Source organism: Nematostella vectensis, chromosome 9 (genome assembly GCF_932526225.1).
Source record: "Nematostella vectensis chromosome 9, jaNemVect1.1, whole genome shotgun sequence".
Classification (NCBI taxonomy): Eukaryota; Metazoa; Cnidaria; class Anthozoa; order Actiniaria; family Edwardsiidae; genus Nematostella; species Nematostella vectensis.
Window position 1 is genome coordinate 2,738,140 of NC_064042.1, and position 17,111 is coordinate 2,755,250.

At 40.6% G+C, this 17,111-nt stretch overlaps 3 protein-coding genes across 3 annotated transcripts; 2 read left to right on the top strand and 1 right to left on the bottom strand.

The window, feature by feature from the left end:
• Positions 1-8: 8 nt before the first annotated feature.
• On the top strand, positions 9-9,331 carry LOC5511623. Its single transcript, XM_032380986.2, has 5 exons — positions 9-979; positions 1,097-2,952; positions 3,226-3,339; positions 3,952-4,119; positions 5,713-9,331. The coding sequence occupies exons 2-5, from the start codon at positions 2,692-2,694 to the stop codon at positions 5,785-5,787; spliced, it is 618 nt and encodes a 205-aa protein (XP_032236877.2). The 5' UTR covers positions 9-979; positions 1,097-2,691; the 3' UTR covers positions 5,788-9,331.
• Positions 5,800-15,048, bottom strand: LOC5511634 (ATP-dependent RNA helicase me31b). The gene is made up of 9 exons (XM_001631953.3): positions 14,772-15,048; positions 14,614-14,680; positions 13,785-14,019; positions 13,342-13,485; positions 13,118-13,212; positions 12,685-12,807; positions 12,230-12,358; positions 11,808-11,988; positions 5,800-11,546 (listed from the first exon to the last, which is right to left on the bottom strand). Exons 1-9 carry the CDS (start codon positions 14,819-14,821, stop codon positions 11,272-11,274), a joined length of 1,299 nt encoding a protein of 432 aa, XP_001632003.1. The 5' UTR covers positions 14,822-15,048; the 3' UTR covers positions 5,800-11,271.
• Positions 15,049-15,262: 214 nt separating this feature from the next.
• On the top strand, positions 15,263-16,927 carry LOC5511621 (splicing factor 45). Its single transcript, XM_001631998.3, has one exon. It carries the CDS (start codon positions 15,441-15,443, stop codon positions 16,629-16,631), a length of 1,191 nt encoding a protein of 396 aa, XP_001632048.2. The 5' UTR covers positions 15,263-15,440; the 3' UTR covers positions 16,632-16,927.
• Positions 16,928-17,111: the final 184 nt, after the last annotated feature.

Consider the following 17,111-nt stretch of genomic DNA (forward strand, 5'->3'; position numbering starts at 1 on the left):
TTGTTTAAGATCAGTAGCCTCTTATTTTCACTCAAATCACTTTCGTGTTAGCACGTGTTACCCACAATGGAAAATCCCCACTGCGTTTATAGATATTAACTCAACTCCCAACACAATCATTGAAATCATTTTCTTTACTGAAAACTCTTAACAATTTTCACATATTTGTGTTTTCTTCAGATAGTGAACAAAAACGAAAGACCAAGTACTTTGATTTTTATAACACCTTTATGTTATTAATATAGATTTTTAAACTCGTGAATAATTGATAAGGCGTCATCGTGTTGCTAGTGTGTATAGATATGTTTCTAATGAACACCCTATACTTCGTAATTCTTTTCAAGGTTTAAAATGGCGGACCAAGCCATGCAATCGGTCAACGCTCACACAAGAAAAATATTTCAGAACACTGAGCATGTCATGAAGGTGACTATGAGTTTGATAGAAACGGTGGAATCCTTGCGACTGAAGCTTAGAAATAACCCCCCGGATAAAACGGTCGCCTCGCTAACAGATCGTTTAGCTGTCTCGATAGACTTATATGAACGTTTTAACACCGAACTTCTTCAATTTAAATTTGATTTGAAGTCTGTCTCAAGTATTGCGGAGTACTATGGTAAGATTCGTGAAAATGTAGAACAAGAGAGAAACGAGCTGGCGAAAAAGATCGCTGCGATGCAAAAGGAGAAGATCTCTTTTGAAAAAGAAAGAATGATTATTGAAAAAGAGCGAACTAGACTGCTAAGAGAACTGGGCAGTATAACGAACTTTGATTATTTCTCGAGAAAAATAGAAGATCAAGATAGTGAATGCATCAGTAAACAGCTAGGGAAGCAAATAAAAGAGATTGAAAAGGCTTTGAACAACAGGGAGGCACTGGAAGATGAGTTGAAGCAGACAAAGAGCAAGCTGAAGAGTATGGAATCTCGAAACAATGAGCTGGAAAAAAAGTTAAGAAGGGCATCTCAGCAAAGCGAAGGTAAGGTGTTAACATGATGCTTTGGACACTTAACTGCAGAAAGAGAAAAGCTATGGATGGTTTAGATGGATCCCATAATTGATTGTAGATAGAACAATTAATTGCTCTTTCCGGTAGGTGATCGAAGCTCCGTGAAAGAATCGTGCGAAAACAGCTGTGATGGCGACGAGAACAGTCAGAGAAAAATAAAACACGAAAAAGAGACTAATGAACCAGACGAGGTTGGTCCCATATTAGAGGTACTTTATATGATTTTTTCATTTTTCTGCACTTCTGTTGACGGGATTGAGAAAATATATTGCTAGCTTGCGCAGTAGTGTGTTTGCTCAGTAACGAGTGCGGTGTGTTTGAGCAGTAGCGAGTTTAGTGTGTTCGTGCAGTAGCGAGTGCGGTGTGTTTGCGCAGTAGCGAATACAGTGTGTTTGCGCAGTAGCGAGTGTAGTGTGTTTGCGCAGTAGCGAGTGTAGTGTGTTTGCGCAGTAGCGAGTGTAGTGTGTTTGCGCAGTAGCGAGTGTAGTGTGTTTGCGCAGTAGCGAGTGTAGTGTGTCTACGCAGTAGCGAGTGTAGTGTGTTTGGGCAGTAGCGAGTGTAGTGTGTTTGCGCAGTGCGAGTGTAGTGTGTCTGCGCAGTAGCGAGTGTACTGTGTTTGCGCAGTAGCGAGTGTAGTGTGTTTGCGCAGTAGCGGGTGTAGTGTGTTTGCGCAGTAGCGAGTGTAGTGTGTTTGCGCAGTAGCGAGTGTACTGTTTGCGCAGTAGCGAGTGTACTGTGTTTGCACAGTAGCGAGTGTAGTGTGTTTGCGCAGTAGCGAGTGTAGTGTGTTTGCGCAGTAGCGGGTGTAGTGTGTTTGCCCAGTAGCGAGTGTAGTGTGTTTGCGCAGTAGCGAGTGTACTGTGTTTGCGCAGTAGCGAGTGTAGTGTGTTTGCGCAGTAGCGAGTGTAGTGTGTTTGCACAGTAGCGAGTGTAGTGTGTTTGCGCAGTAGCGGGTGTAGTGTGTTTGCGCAGTAGCGAGTGTACTGTGTTTGCGCAGTAGCGAGTGTACTGTGTTTGCACAGTAGAGAGTGTAGTGTGTTTGCACAGTAGCGAGTGTAGTGTGTTTGCGCAGTAGCGAGTGTACTGTGTTTGCGCAGTAGCGAGTGTAGTGTGTTTGCGCAGTAGCGAGTGTAGTGTGTTTGCGCAGTAGCGAGTGTAGTGTGTTTGTGCATTAGCGAGTGTAGTGTGTTTGCGCAGTAGCGAGTACAGTGTGTTTGCGCAGTAGCGAGTGTAGTGTGTTTGGGCAGTAGCGAGTGTAGTGTGTTTGCGCAGTAGCAAGTGTAGTGTGTTTGCGCAGTAGCGAGTGCAGTGTGTTTGCGCAGTAGCGAGTGTAGTGTGTTTGCGCAGTAGCGAGTGTACTGTGTTTGTGCAGTAGCGAGTGTACTGTGTTTGCGCAGTAGCGAGTGTAGTGTGTTTGCGCAGTAGCGAGTGCAGTGTGTTTGCGCAGTAGCGAGTGTAGTGTGTTTGCGCAGTAGCGAGTGTAGTTTATTTGCGCAGTGCGAGTGCAGTGTGTTTGCGCAGTAGCGAGTGTAGTGAGTTTGCGCTGTAGCGAGTGTACTGTGTTTGCGCAGTAGCGAGTGTAGTGTGTTTGCGCAGTAGCGAGTGTAGTGTGTTTGCGCAGTAGCGGGTGTAGTGTGTTTGCGCAGTAACGAGTGTACTGTGTTTGCGCAGTAGCTAGTGTAATGCGTTTGAGCCGTGTGCTATCCATTCTTGTGATCATTATCTCAAATAATCATTTGAGATCGTTAATCTTGACCTTCACTTTTTCTCCACGGGTATTCAATCCTGAGACATCACGTGACGAAATCTCTTCACACCGCCTTCTGTCCAGTCGCTCACCGTCGCGTCCCTCGGGATTCTCACGAAGGTCCCGCACCGCTCCAGTGTCACGTGCTAAGGCGAGATCCCTTATAAAGCAAGGAAACCTACTCAGGGCAAATGAGGTTAGAAACAGCAAGCACATCATTCCTTCAGGACTACAACATCGTGTGAAGATTGTGTTGGGGCTATGCTGGCCCACGGTAGCAAGGATGGTGACGAATGGCCATCATGATGATGGTGGTGGTGACAATTGTGACAGTGGTGATGGTGATAACGATATGGCGAAGGCAATGGTAATCATGATGACGATGATGATGATGACTTCAACAGGTATCTCATGGGATGAAACCCGGAGACATGTCACATGTGATTACGATACTACATTTGCATTGCAGACTTTGGCCGAGTTCAATGCCAGATTACAAGATGAGCTGTACTCGCTAAAGCAAGAAAACATTCATTTGACTATAAGTGCAAATGAGGCCCGGTCAGCGATGTACCACGCTAAGGTATGTGCCTGACTTCCGGTCAGCTCAATCTCGTTCCCAGAGCCCACGTACCTTTGTTCCAGCGGCAAGGTACCAAGGTACGTTGGCTCTGGGAACGAGATTGCAGTCAGCTATGCGGGCGCGTACCCAGGAATTGCTGGGAAGGGGAAGGCAGTCATAGGTATCATATGGAAAAAGGATAATTTTTGACGGTCTCTCGATGAGAAATGGCCCGCTTTTTTCGCGGCCAAAGGGGATGATGGCGCACCCCACTATGTTTATCGGTAAACCTCACTAAGTAGCTATAATTACGGACATCACCTTCGGCCAAAACGACAATAAAGCCACTCTTCACAGCACAAAATACTTTGACGACCGCGAACTTCCTACTGCGGTCACAGATCAATGAAAAAAATATCCATAAGTTTCCGTATAGCCTCCCTCGCAGCCTTTCTGGACCCGTCAGTAACTGGGGCTCACGCTCTGCCTGCGTGACTTGTCCAGAACGGCTGCGAGGGAGGCTCGTTCCTGTACGGCCCGCGCACGCGGTCAATAAGAGCTATGTAAGACTGTGTGATTACATGTGTTTAATAGCTTTAGTTTTGCATTTATTCCCTTCCCTTCGTCCTTCAGAACCAGTTGTCTGTCAGCATTCGAGATCGCGAGGACTTGCGCACCAGGATTAATCGCCTGACAATGCAAAACAGACGGCTAGAGTACGCTCTGCGCGTGCGCGCGGAGAACGAGGTGAACACCAGAAATCTGCAACACAAGGAAAACGAGCAGATGCGATGGAAAGAGGTGAGAACCATTAAACGTCTAGGGATAGAGGGGGGCTTTACCCCAATAACACTTGAAAGCTACGCCACCAGCAATATACAAAGGTATGGTGGGAGAAGCACGGGCGTTAGGAACAGTGTTTGTCAGGCTAAATTCTGATAAAAAAAAACACGAATTTCTCGAAATTCGCTCTAATTTGGCTAAAACGTGCAATTTTGCCTCCATTTCATAACACTTTACAACAAACACAGTTCAGGAGAACTCCTGTTTATTTTGGATATGTAGCCAGCAGTAATCACTGCTGAACGAACATTACAATGCAAAACAATCTGACAAGCAGTAAACACTGCTGAATTTCCAATACAATTACAATCTGAAAAGGTGAAATATTATAAAAACCTAATTTATATTTACAAGAAGTTAATACTGAGCCGGACACGTAAACCAGAGATAAAAAAACATGTGGGAAAAAACTCTGGACCGTGTTCCCCGAACCAATGCTCAGCATTGAGTGCTCTCGGGGCTTAAGAGCCGAAGAAAAAGTTAAAAAAAAACATATAAAAAAAAAAACAATTAGCAAAAGTCAATATGGCTTAAACAGAGGAGCTGGCTAGATTGACACTAGCACGCTATGTCTCCCCTTATATACTCATACCCATACTGCACTCTCTTCACATTCCTACGTGTTATTCACATGCCGTCAAAATCAACATTTCTGCCTCTATCATTACATTCCATCGGTAGAAATGTATTACTGTTTGCGATGCGTTCTCCGTGTTTGATAAAAAAAAAACCGGTCAAGTTACGTTGCGTAATCCGTGCTACTACCCCGTGGTGCGCGAACTGTTCCCGACGCGCTAGCTCAAACGTGCCCGGGCAAGTGGTTTATTATCAGGATCCTACCGCCCTTGGAGGAGGTGGAACAATTAAACACGAGGTTCCGCTATAAAAGGGAAAGCTCCTCCCACCCCGGGCTCAAATTTGCAATTATAATCAGAACACTGCCACGCTAGCGGTCAATAATTATAAAGTACCCAGTAAAATATTTCTTATCTCTGAGCCTAAAACTATTTGTGCACAGGTAAAACAAGACAGTTGTGTCAAGAGGTTGATAAAGTGATTTGCTGTCCACTCACGTTTTCGGTGAAAAATTTTAAATTTTGCGCTATCCGTAATCTAGCGCACCTGCATAAATGCTCGTATTTTAGAGCGCACACAGCTTGGTATAGCATTATTTTACGATAAATAGACAACTCTAGCAATGATATTTATTTTGGTTTAGAATACGAAATTTGAATTTAGCGCTCAGAGCAATAGTCCTTACATGTTGAATCATTAATGGTTGATTGATGACCGATTGTTCTTGAGCCCGGGGTGGGAGGAGCTTTCCCTTTTATAGCGGAACCTCGTTTTTAAACCACCGGGAGGCAGCGAGTCATTTCTGGCTATTAATGTACCACACTAAGGTTCGTGCGTCACATCCGGCAAGCAGCACTAAAAGCCTTAGCATGAGGAGTGGAGGATATCACCGCCCAAAAATATTTTGACAGTTTTAGGGTTTGCATGGCATCCACAGATCAGACATGATTAAACTCTGAATTTTTCCCTTCCCAGATAGGCCCTATCCCAGTGTATGGGGCCTCCAACCGATACCACCAGAACAAGGATTCAACCGGACGACGGAAATGAAATGCCACAACATATTATTTCACCATTTATTGATACCTGAGGAACAGTTACATATCTTATCCTATATCAAAAGGTTTCTAAACAAAATTTTAAATTTCAGGTACATCAGAAAACCGAATGTATAATCAATATTAGTGGAGTTATATTCTACTGTAAACTATAAAACCATCGAATGGACAAGTCTTTTTTTAAGTCAGCAAATAAAATATAATTAATTGATTTCATTGATACAGTTACATACCTAACAAATGGTGATACAATAGTTTTTTTTCTTTTTATTAGACCCACTGTTCTATATTTCTACATTGAACCCCTGCAGTCTTGCGCAGATGTGAAAACTGTTTTGGTGTTATGTGAAGGATCCAATCATAGAAATTTAGAACAGTGGTATTTGAACATTGTACAAGACAACACAACTAACAAGGATTGGATTGGCAAAAATAATAGACACTTGAACTAGATCAACCAAGATACCAGGATTTGATTTATCTTGACTCCAGGATTCGATTTGCCAGGAACCAGGATTCAATTTACCATACATTGAAGTCATTATTGAACAAGCCAACTTTGCATCTTTCATTGTTAATGAGTCTTTGGAGCTGCCTTCTATTGAATGTCGCTATTCTGACTAAGGAATTGTCATTATTATTCAATTTAGACACCTTTATCAGAAATTGCAAAAGCCAGCTGTTCAAAATTCAGGCACTACTAACTTTATTTTGAAGCTGTAAAAGTATTTATGCCAATCCATTCTTCACCAAACATTTTCACTACCATGCAGCCTGTCCAGTAATGGTAAGGCCCTATGCTACTGATAATGTTTGTAATGGGTCCAGAGCAAACACTTCCGTTCTTGTTGGTTCTAGATAAGGTTTGATGTTTAAAAATGCTAGATGATCCAGGACTTTCTTTCTTTGGCCACAAAAAAATAATGCACTAAATTTTAGGGTCAACTGCAAAGTCTACTGAGTATCCAAGCATAGGCTTAAAGGGATATGGAAGTGTCAGCTTTAGAAACAAAAGTTTGTAGATGCAACAAGCATCTAGATATTTCGCAAAACAAGTGAAAACAAACTGAAAACTGTGAACTGTTAAGGATTTGAAAAAAGGTAAAAAAAAAAAGATGTTCTTGCTGTTTTTGTAACAGAATTAAAAGTCTTCAACTACAAGAGGAAAAGAAAACTAAAAAAACGTTTTCAGTTTTGTCTGAACACAACAACAACCCTAGAAAAAATATCATATGATTTGAAAAATAATACTGACTAGAAAGCAAGAATGGAGAATAGAAGTTAGGCTAAACCTGTATCAAGTTTGTGCATAGTTTATTATTGTCATGGATGTTTGTGTTCAAGTAACATTCTTATCCTCCACATCGCTTTCATGTCACTTTACTGTCAACCTCATCATCATCAACGCTATCATTACCCTTCTCAATATGCCTTACCATCACCCTCATCACCTCTATCATCACCACTCCCATCATAATACTGATCACCAAGACATCATCAATATCATCGTCCGCATCATCACCACTACCATCCTTTCTACCTTATTCACTTCAACTGTCTATCTCTTTAATTATTTCTTTGTTTCACATATTAACTATGTATTTTGCTTTTGAATTGAAAAAGCCTAGTTTTTAAGGCTATTTTATGTTTTAAAAGCCTTTGCTTTATTTCAGACGGGCTGGTCTAATCTTTGTTTCACTAGCCTGTGTTAGAATTAGCCGGTCTGATCTTTGTTTCACTGGCCTGTGCTAGAGTCAGCCGGTCTGATCTTTGTTTCACTGGCCTGTGTTAGAATCAGCTGGTCTGATCTTTGTTTCACTAGCCTGTGCTAGAATCAGCTGGTCTGATCTTTGTTTCTCTAGCCTGTGTTAGAATTAGCCGGTCTGATCTTTGTTTCACTGGCCAGTGCTAGAGTCAGCTGGTCTGATCTTTGGTTCACTAGCCTATGCTAGAGTCAGCTGGTCTGATCTTTGTTTCATGGGCCAACACTCAAGTTTTCTGGCCTATTCATGGTAGTTAAGACTACTAGTTATGGGCATGGTGTTATTTGCCTATTGTAAGCTGCTTAATCAGTTATCTAGCAGCTGTTTCTAAGGGACATTAGTCCTCAGCTCTTGAGACTCCAACCATTTCTTCAAGGATAATTATGCTTTAAGTGTATGTACTATGCGAATGTTAGTTTAGGCATAACGTAAGAGAGAATGGAATTTTGGAGCTCTAAAGAGGTAGAGGATATGTACCATTCCATATGTGTCCTTTCCTTCTGCAGTGATGGTGCATTTTATGCAATACACTGCAGTTTAAAATTGTAGAAAAATAATTTGATGTCACAGGCTAAGTCCACAAGCCATCGAGTGGAAAAATGAGATAAAAAGATGGACATATGAGAATAAACCAATGATCTACCCATGCTTAACGATCCAGTGACTTTAACTCGTTGTCCATTTGATGTCACTAAAAGAGATATTTGAAGAATTAAAGCACTGGATCCCTCAGCGTGAGACCTCCTATTCAAATAGCCACACGGATTTAGCCTGAAACATACTTTCTTCTTGGATGCTCATAATTCACCCAGAATTCTTACAGGTATTCACTAGTTCCAAATGCAAGCCTTGGAACTATATCAAGAGCGAACCCAGGGGCCTGTGCAGGGAGCATATGCATCCCATCTTGGCCATTAAAAAGTGGATCACTTATTGATGTACTAAAGAGCAAACCCAGGGGCCTGTGCATCCCATCTTGGCCATTAAAAAGTGGATCACTTATTGATGTACTAAAGAGCAAACCCAGGGGCCTGTGCATCCCATCTTGGCCATTAAAAAGTGGATCACTTATTGATGTACTGTTGAATACTGTCAATCTTCGACTGCACACTTCACCTCAGGCAATCCTTGGTACCCTCATTATATAGCCTAGGCTCAGAATTTGAAACCAGTGAGAACATGATCATTTGAGCGTTTTATGAACAGATATGAAGCTATAGCAAAAATTTACTAGAAAAAGCTATTTACTTCTTCTAGCTCCTTGAAGACAAATGTTTCTTTGGCATCAGAAACATATAATTGAGCTACAAAGTTAAAATGTTGACCGCAGGTTGTTAATGCTAAATCAGAAGTTGAGTGATCTCATGTCATGTAAATAAATCCCTTTGGTATATAAAGGAATGTCAGACAGTAGATAGCTTCTGAGTTTTGTCATGCTTGTTTCAAGCTCAATCGTGTGTTTCTGGCTGGATGTTATGACCTTTCACTACAAACATGGAACTGAATGGTTTTAAGCCTGTTTCTGCTGGCTAAATATTCTACAGAAATAGGAATTTAACTTGATGCAGTTACACTGTCCTCTGCAATTCAATAGGCTGTTTCCTATTTCTTTGTTTTCAATTCTAGGAATGTTTGTTTTGCAGGTCATATATCACCTGAATGCTCACCAGATTCCTGGGGGCAGGTTTGGAAAATAAACTTTGTTACCTAATTAGAATTTTATCTACATATGTACATTTGAATACAAATAAATAGCCTGGCTTCAATACAGCATAACCGCAAAGACTTCATACCACAATGTGGTCAATGTTTTTTTCACTCCGACTCATATGTTAGAATTAAATTTTTCTGTTTTGTTACACTTCAAGGTTAAGCACAGTCCAATCCGTGGGGCTATCTTTCTTGGGTTACCCACTCCTAACCTTAGCATCTTAAAACCTTTAGTGGTTATGCAGTATCTAATACTACAATGCACATTCACAGATGAAAAGGAAATATTGTTCATTTCTAGGCTCTTCTTTTTTCCCTGTGAGCTAGCACTGCAGTACAACTACCAGGTACTTTGACATTGATTATCCCCTCCCCTCCCCCCCCCCCCCCCACCCATCTGCTCCACCCCTACCTAGATACAGCCTGAGTTTCACACACAGGAGAAAGAGGTCCCAAAAACATGGCTCAAGGAAACTCCAGCCTCAGTTTCTTTTGCAGCTGCTAGTATGTCTCTGTGTTAGATTGTAAGCATAGCAATGCAATTGGGAGTGTTGCATGGTCGCTGTTTCTAATGTTAGGTATGCTATGTGAGAACTGAAGGTGGGCTACGACATTTCACAATCTAGTGTTACAAAAGTCTATCAGGGCTAGGTCTATTAATATCAGAATGGCACTTATGCCATTTGGAGAAGGAGGAGCAGACAGTGATCAAAGAGTCTGTCACATTTCCAAAGAATTTGCAGATAACAGAACAAGTGAGGGTGTAGTTAGAAGGAGCTATGAGCAAGGGATGTAGGACTGTTTGGCGGCACAAGGCAGGCACCTTGGCTTTGTCCTGTCATGCGAATGATCCCACAATCCCCACAGCCACTCCCCCACAGTTTCTGTTATTGCTGAATAAATGGTATATATGTTCCAGATTATTAACGCCAGACCTGAATGTCAGGAATGACCACAGGCAACAGACATAAACAAACAACAGACAAAAAAATTACATACAAAAAACACAAACATCTAAAGGCTCTGTCACACGTATGCCTTTCTCTTGCGACCTGTCTCGAAAATCTTGCAGGACACACATGCACTTTTATGCGTGTGACACCCCCTTTGCAACTTGTTTTGATTTTCTCAAAGTCGAAAAAAGTAGAACGATCTTCTACTTTCTGCAAATAAATTTTTCAAGTCGCAGGAAAAACTTCACGTGTGACAAGGCGCATGCGACCTACAACAATTTTTTTTGCAAGACAAGTGGCAGCCGAAAGGTCTACATGTGACATGGCCTTAAGATGTGAAGTGACTTTGTGGTGCTGCACTTTCCTAAAGTTGGAATTAGCTGTCATTCTTGGTACATGACTTTACCAGCCACAAATGCAAACCTCTCCTGCAAGATGTGATTCAAATCTCAACCCAAGTGACCACTGTAGAAATTGTGAAATTGTTGACGTTTAGCAGGGTGGCATTGATTACAAACCAATTATTACTACAACTGTCCAACCATTGGCATTACATGTGTCATCTTAGCACCATTATAACTTCACCAACTTCTTCAATATCATCATCATCATCATCACCATCATCTCATCACCATCTATCTCCCCTTGTTTTCACATAACTGTCACTGTCGTTTCTGTCTTTATTCATCAGCATCACAAATCGCCATGTCACTTTAAGATTTGTTAGAAGTCTTCAGTGATTCAAAACATATATTTTGATGCATCAGGTGTGAAATTTATATTTCAAAGCTGGCCAAACTTTATAGTCAAGATCAAAAAGAAGAAGCTTTACAAGCCTTTAAAAACACGTTCAAAACTTTGGAATCTAAATTTCATACTCTGTTCTAGCTTGCTCTGAACAAATTTACAATCTTCCTAAGGTCACATCATGTGATAGCAACACAGAAAAAATTACCTATCTGTAGAAAGCATGGTAAAATTAGATCCAGAAGGCTTAGCTAGTATAATCTGTTTAAACCCCTACCCTATTCCCCAAAGGGAGCATCATGCTTACTCCTCATCGTCTGGCTGCTGTTGTTGGAATTCTGCAACATATACCTTCTTGTCAATCACAGATGGGATTGGCTTGATCTCTGTATCTAGTTCATTCTCAATCTTGTACAGATCAAAGCGGTCATCGTAAGTGATAAGGTTAATGGCCACACCCAGGTGACCAAATCGACCAGACCGACCAATCCTGTGCAAGTATGTCTCTGAGTTTTTCGGGAAGTCGAAGTTGATCACAACATTGACAGACTGTATATCAATACCACGAGTAAAGAGATCTACAAAAGTTAAACAAAACAAAAAAACATTGTAACACACATACATATTCGTCCTATCATTGTATCTAAGAAATGTGACAGCAAATTGACTAGGAAAAGGAACCAGTTAATTAGAGAATTTATATACTTAATTTTACTCTGTGGTTACCTCTTTCCCAGGCAGTGAAATTTAGCTGGTATTTACGGACAACCCTGGATAAGTAATTTATATGTAGAAAAGGTGTTACAATGGGTTAGATAAATAAAGTCAACATGAATTACCTGAGCAGACCAAGTTGCGACAGTGACCCTGTCTAAAGTCATGGAACACCCTGTTCCTGTGGGACTGAGACATGCGGGCGTGAATGTAGAAACAAGAGAAGCCAAGCTCTAATATTTTCCTGGCAAGAAGTTCCACGCGCTGCACTGAGTTACAGAAGATGATGGACTGGTTTATCTGGAGCTATCAGGGAAGGGAAAACAGGTAAGGGTAGAGATGATTACAAAACACATCACTTGCTTTATATGGGCATGTTTGAGTTTGCCTCGTCCAAGATTGCAGATGAACACATCAAAGTAGAAAGGAAGGGTGGGTCCTTATCAATGATCCAAGTTCATTTTTAAATATATATAAAATTTGAATATCAAGAATCCAAACTCAAGAGTCCCACCCTACAAAATCAGTGAGATGCAAAAAAGGTTACCTTTTGGAATAATGTGTTAAGACAGTGCACTTTCTGTTTTTCCTCCACAAATGCATAATACTGTGTGACTCCATGCAGAGTTAGTTCGTCCATGAGGTTGATCTCATATGGCTTGCGCAAGTGTTTCTCCTAGAAAACAGAGCACAGGTGAACTAGGTTCTTCCAAACACAGCTTATTGGTTTAGTCATGGAAAGAAAAAGGGTTTTTTTATTCAAACAGTATTTTTTTCTCTAGAGGAATTCACACTTTGTTTACAAATTTATAAAGACAACATACAGAACAGACAGACAAACAAACATTGAATGAATACAAAGTACGAGAGCTGTCAATAAAAAAAAACAATGAAGAAAAACATAAAGAAAATGAAAATACACAATATCAATAGAACAAAAAGCCTTTGAGAATTAAAAAAAAAAAAAAACAAAGATATTGTTTGGCAGGACAGGGTGCATACCTTGAAGTCCCGCACAGAGATAGGGAATGTGGCTGAAAATAGCAGGATCTGTCTGTTTTCTGGCAAATGCTTAATAATCTGCTCAAGCATCTTTTTGAAGTCCATAGACAACAGTTTGTCAGCCTAAACAAGCACCACCACGTTAACACCATACTTATCAGGAATTAAAGTCTTACATGACCGAGGATAAAATGTTATCATCGTTATAAACAATAATAATCATCACAATGTTAGGTCATGTAAGCAAGTGTAACAAGGATCAGTTTCTGGTAGTTTGAAAATTAAAAAGAAATAAGCTGGACATTTTTGCCACTTTAAAGGGAGTGAGGATGTTTCTTGGAAAGATGATTTGTGCGCAAAGAGGCTGTGTTGGGGAAAAGAGGGTGTGGGAAGAAGGGGTGTATGGTTGGATGGGTAAGGAGTTGATCCTCACCTCGTCCATCACCAGCATTTGACATTTGCTCATGTCCGCCAGCTTCTTCTTCATTAGATCAAGCACCCTCCCAGGTGTGGCCACAATGACGTGCACTACAACATGAACAAAAATATCTTAAAAAGAAGTTTTCAATGATCACTTTTCTGTGGGTGCTGCTAACAGTCACATACTGTACTCAAATGAAAAATCCTTCATTTCTTACGATGAGAAGGTATTGTTACCTTTGTTGTATAATCTTAGAATGTCATCCTTCAAACTAGTCCCTCCTGTTGTGACCATGACCTGTGCGCCCATGTGTTTACCAAGCTCAATGCAGATCTGGGAAGTCTGTAGGGCTAATTCTCGTGTGGGCACTAGAACAAGAGCTGAGAAAAAGCAGAATAATAACCTTTAACAATAAATCAAAACACAGCCGAAACTGCTCCAGATAAAAATGACTTAACTGCTCTTGATACTAATAATAAAAATAACAATGATAACAATAATATTTACCTAAACAAACTGTAATTTAAGATCCTGGGACAGGACAGCTTCATTTATCGCTAAAGCATGGTATAATGCATGGAAAACTATATTTTCCAAAATGAGAGAAATTAAAAATTAAAACCCAAGCAGTCATTTAAACATGAAGGTGATAGCTATTACATTTCTATCACTCTTGTACCTTGAATGCAGTTCTTTGTAGTGTCAGTTCTTTCAAGGAGAGGGACTAGGTAAGCCGCTGTCTTCCCTGTGCCATTTTTAGCTCGAGCAAGAATATCCCTTCCAGCTAGGGCAACAGGGATGCTCTCTTCTTGGATGGGCGATGGCTTATCAAAACCCTTCTCAAATATACCCATCAAAAGCTCACGCTTGAGGCAGTAGTCTTCAAATTCATTGCCCTTGGTTGCAGTGACATCCTAAGCAACACAAAAAAGGGAATTTTAGGATTCACACATAGTGGATGAATCATTAAGGAAATAATATTTATAAAGATAAGTTTATGTTAACTTTTTATTTTGTTTTTTTAATCTCTGCAAAACACCTTTAAAAGATCTTGTCAGTTGCCATGGAGTGGAAAGGTATTGGGTGCATTCAAAATGCAAAATCAATAAACATTTGTTAGTCTTTGAAGTTTTGACAGAAAAAAAATCATAATTTAAAATTTGTTATACAAATAAATACATTCAAGTATTAAGTTAATAAAGCTTAACAGAGTTATGGGACAGTATTTCAGATTCAGGTTGAATATTTAGGTTATTCACAACAACATGATAAAGCGCCTCAGGGATTTTGATTTTTTTTTTTGACGATGAAAACAGTTTGCGGTTTGACGACTACAACAAAGCAACGGTGATTTGAAAAGCCTCATGGCGTAATGGGTTCTCGTTAACTCGGCAACTCAAAGCAAGCATTTTACAAACACAGCAATGTTTTAAGTTTCAAGTAAAAGCTTTCGCTTTCATTGAATGGTTTTCGCATGAACTCAACCAATACAACGCAGTCTGACTTACGCTTGTTTTAAATCGGTTATCTTTAGGTGGTAGTTTGAGATTTGCTTTCCAGCTTTCAGAGTTTTCACTACGAAAAAAGGACCATTATGTTAGTTACGTGTTTGGTATCGCAGCTGGGGTAATAAACGAGCCTTGATATAATTATTCTCGCCACTTACAGGTTTGAATTTGCAACCGAAACGGCTGCTTCCGTTTTGGCAGCGGCCATTGCTGACGAATATTCGATGTCGGCTCAAGCTTTATGAGCTTTCTTCGCATTCAATAATATCAACTTGAGGTTGAGTAACCCTTTCTTCGCAATCTCCTTAACCCAAAGCAATGCTACTGACGGAGATGGCAAAGATTTTCTCGGATTTCTCAACCAATTTGTTGCTTTTCTTCTCTATTTCGTTTCCGAAATTTCCAACAGTATTGACCGTGAGTAGCTCGGGTCCGAAGCGCACTAGCGCCAGGCCCCCTCAAAATCGTCGAAAAGAAGTAATATAAAGGGAAAAAAAATAAAAGGCCTGAGAAATACTAAAACAAAATATGGTGAAAAGTTAGTATGCCTTTAAGAGATACTATAGACTTTTCATAGTCTCCTTCTTTCATTTATTTTAATTTTTTTCAAATCCTAAATACAATATTCGGTGATTTACCCAGAATGCTTTGCATGACCCTATTCCCGCCATCTTGGTTGGATCTAAAACAGCTCAGCTCCATGAGGAAAACAAAGGCTTCTGAACTTCGCAATTTAGAGTTCTTTATCACAGGCTGCGGAACTACATATGAATTTAAATTATCGAATGTAATTGTCCAAACGCGGTGAAGCATCAATATAAGCCAATATGTCGCTGTATGATGATTTAGACGGTGTTCCACTGCAAAGCTCTTCAGAAGATGTCGGCAAATTGTCCGGTTGGTCAAATAGTCTGAAACTCATGCAAACTCAGCTTCATCGAAAGAAGGTGATCCAAAACAAGCCGGTTTTCCCTACAACAAAGTCTAAATCACTCACACCTAGTCTGCTCGGAAAAGGACTACAGAAAAAACTGATCGTTGAAGAGAAAGATTTCGGTACAGAAGAAATTAGCCATGGAGACTTGCACACAGTCCCAGAGCCTTTCATAGAGACTGATGCGTCCCTGGCTATGATAGAAGACGAGTACGACCCGTTAAAACCGAATGATTACGAGGTTGTCAAGGAGAAGATAAGAGAAAAACGAGAACGTGATCGCCGTGAAGAGAGAGACAGAGAACGTGATGTTAGGATGAGAGAAAGATTTGAACGTGAACAAGAGAAAGACAGAGAAAGAGACCGTGATAAAGAAAGACCAAGAGAACGGCGTCGAGAGGGCCGTCGAGATGATGATGACTACCATCGGCCATCATCAAGGCGGTCTGTTGGTGCCGCCATAGCCCCGCCCTCATCCTTGCTTGAATCAGAGCCCATTGTCCCCCAGAAAGAGCCGGACCCATCGATTGATGGAAGGCCATTGGTAACAGGAGATAAGGAAAAACCTGACTTGGGGTTTGCTGTAAATGCAGTGGCTTCAAGTATCATGGCAAAATATGGCTGGAAAGATGGGCAAGGCTTAGGGAAGTCGGAGCAAGGAATCAACACTTGCCTTCAAGTAGAAAAGACCAGCAAACGTGGTGGTAAGATTATCAATCAAGAAAAAGAGGCAGCAAAATTGCAAGCAGAAGGGGATTCTCTTGTAGGAGCTATGAAAAATCCCAGCAAGGTTGTATTGTTAAGAAACATGGTGGGACCTGGAGAAGTAGATGACGACTTGCAGCCAGAGACCGCGGAAGAGTGTGCAAAATATGGTGAGGTTGTCAAGGTTATTATCTATGAGATTCCTGTTGGGGCACCAGATGATGAGGCCGTCAGAATCTTTGTAGAGTTCACTCGCATGGAATCTGCCATAAAGGCTGTTGTGGACTTGAATGGTAGATACTTTGGTGGAAGGACTGTCAAAGCAAACTTTTTCAACCTGGACAAATTTAGAAGGCTGGACTTAGCGGATGATAATTGAGTCGCTACCTATTTTGCCCAATATTTGAGAGTGCTTATTAATAGCCTAGAAAACTCTCAAAGTGCAAGTGAAGCTAAATATCAGCATCAAACTAATGACAATAGCTTAAAACGGATATATCATAGGTTTGTATTGAAGTATTTTAATGCATTGGATGCTTAGAGAAAATTGGCAAATACAGCTCTAAGGTCCTGAATAAGGAGGATTATATAAGGAAAAAAATATTGCAGCTCAATGTTTATGTGTGACCTCTTATGAAAGAGTAGGGTTATGACAATAAACCTTTACCACACGAAGCAAAGTATCTTCTATCCATCTTTTATTTAACTTTTCATGATTGTGCTTTGCAGAGTTTTCTGTGTTATACTTAGTGAACTACTATATTTGCATTAAATTGCAAATATTTTGCTCAAACCATGACAATTTAGCCCATATTTTTTCACTGTCTGTCAGACTCGGTGCCATATAGAAAGAAAGATA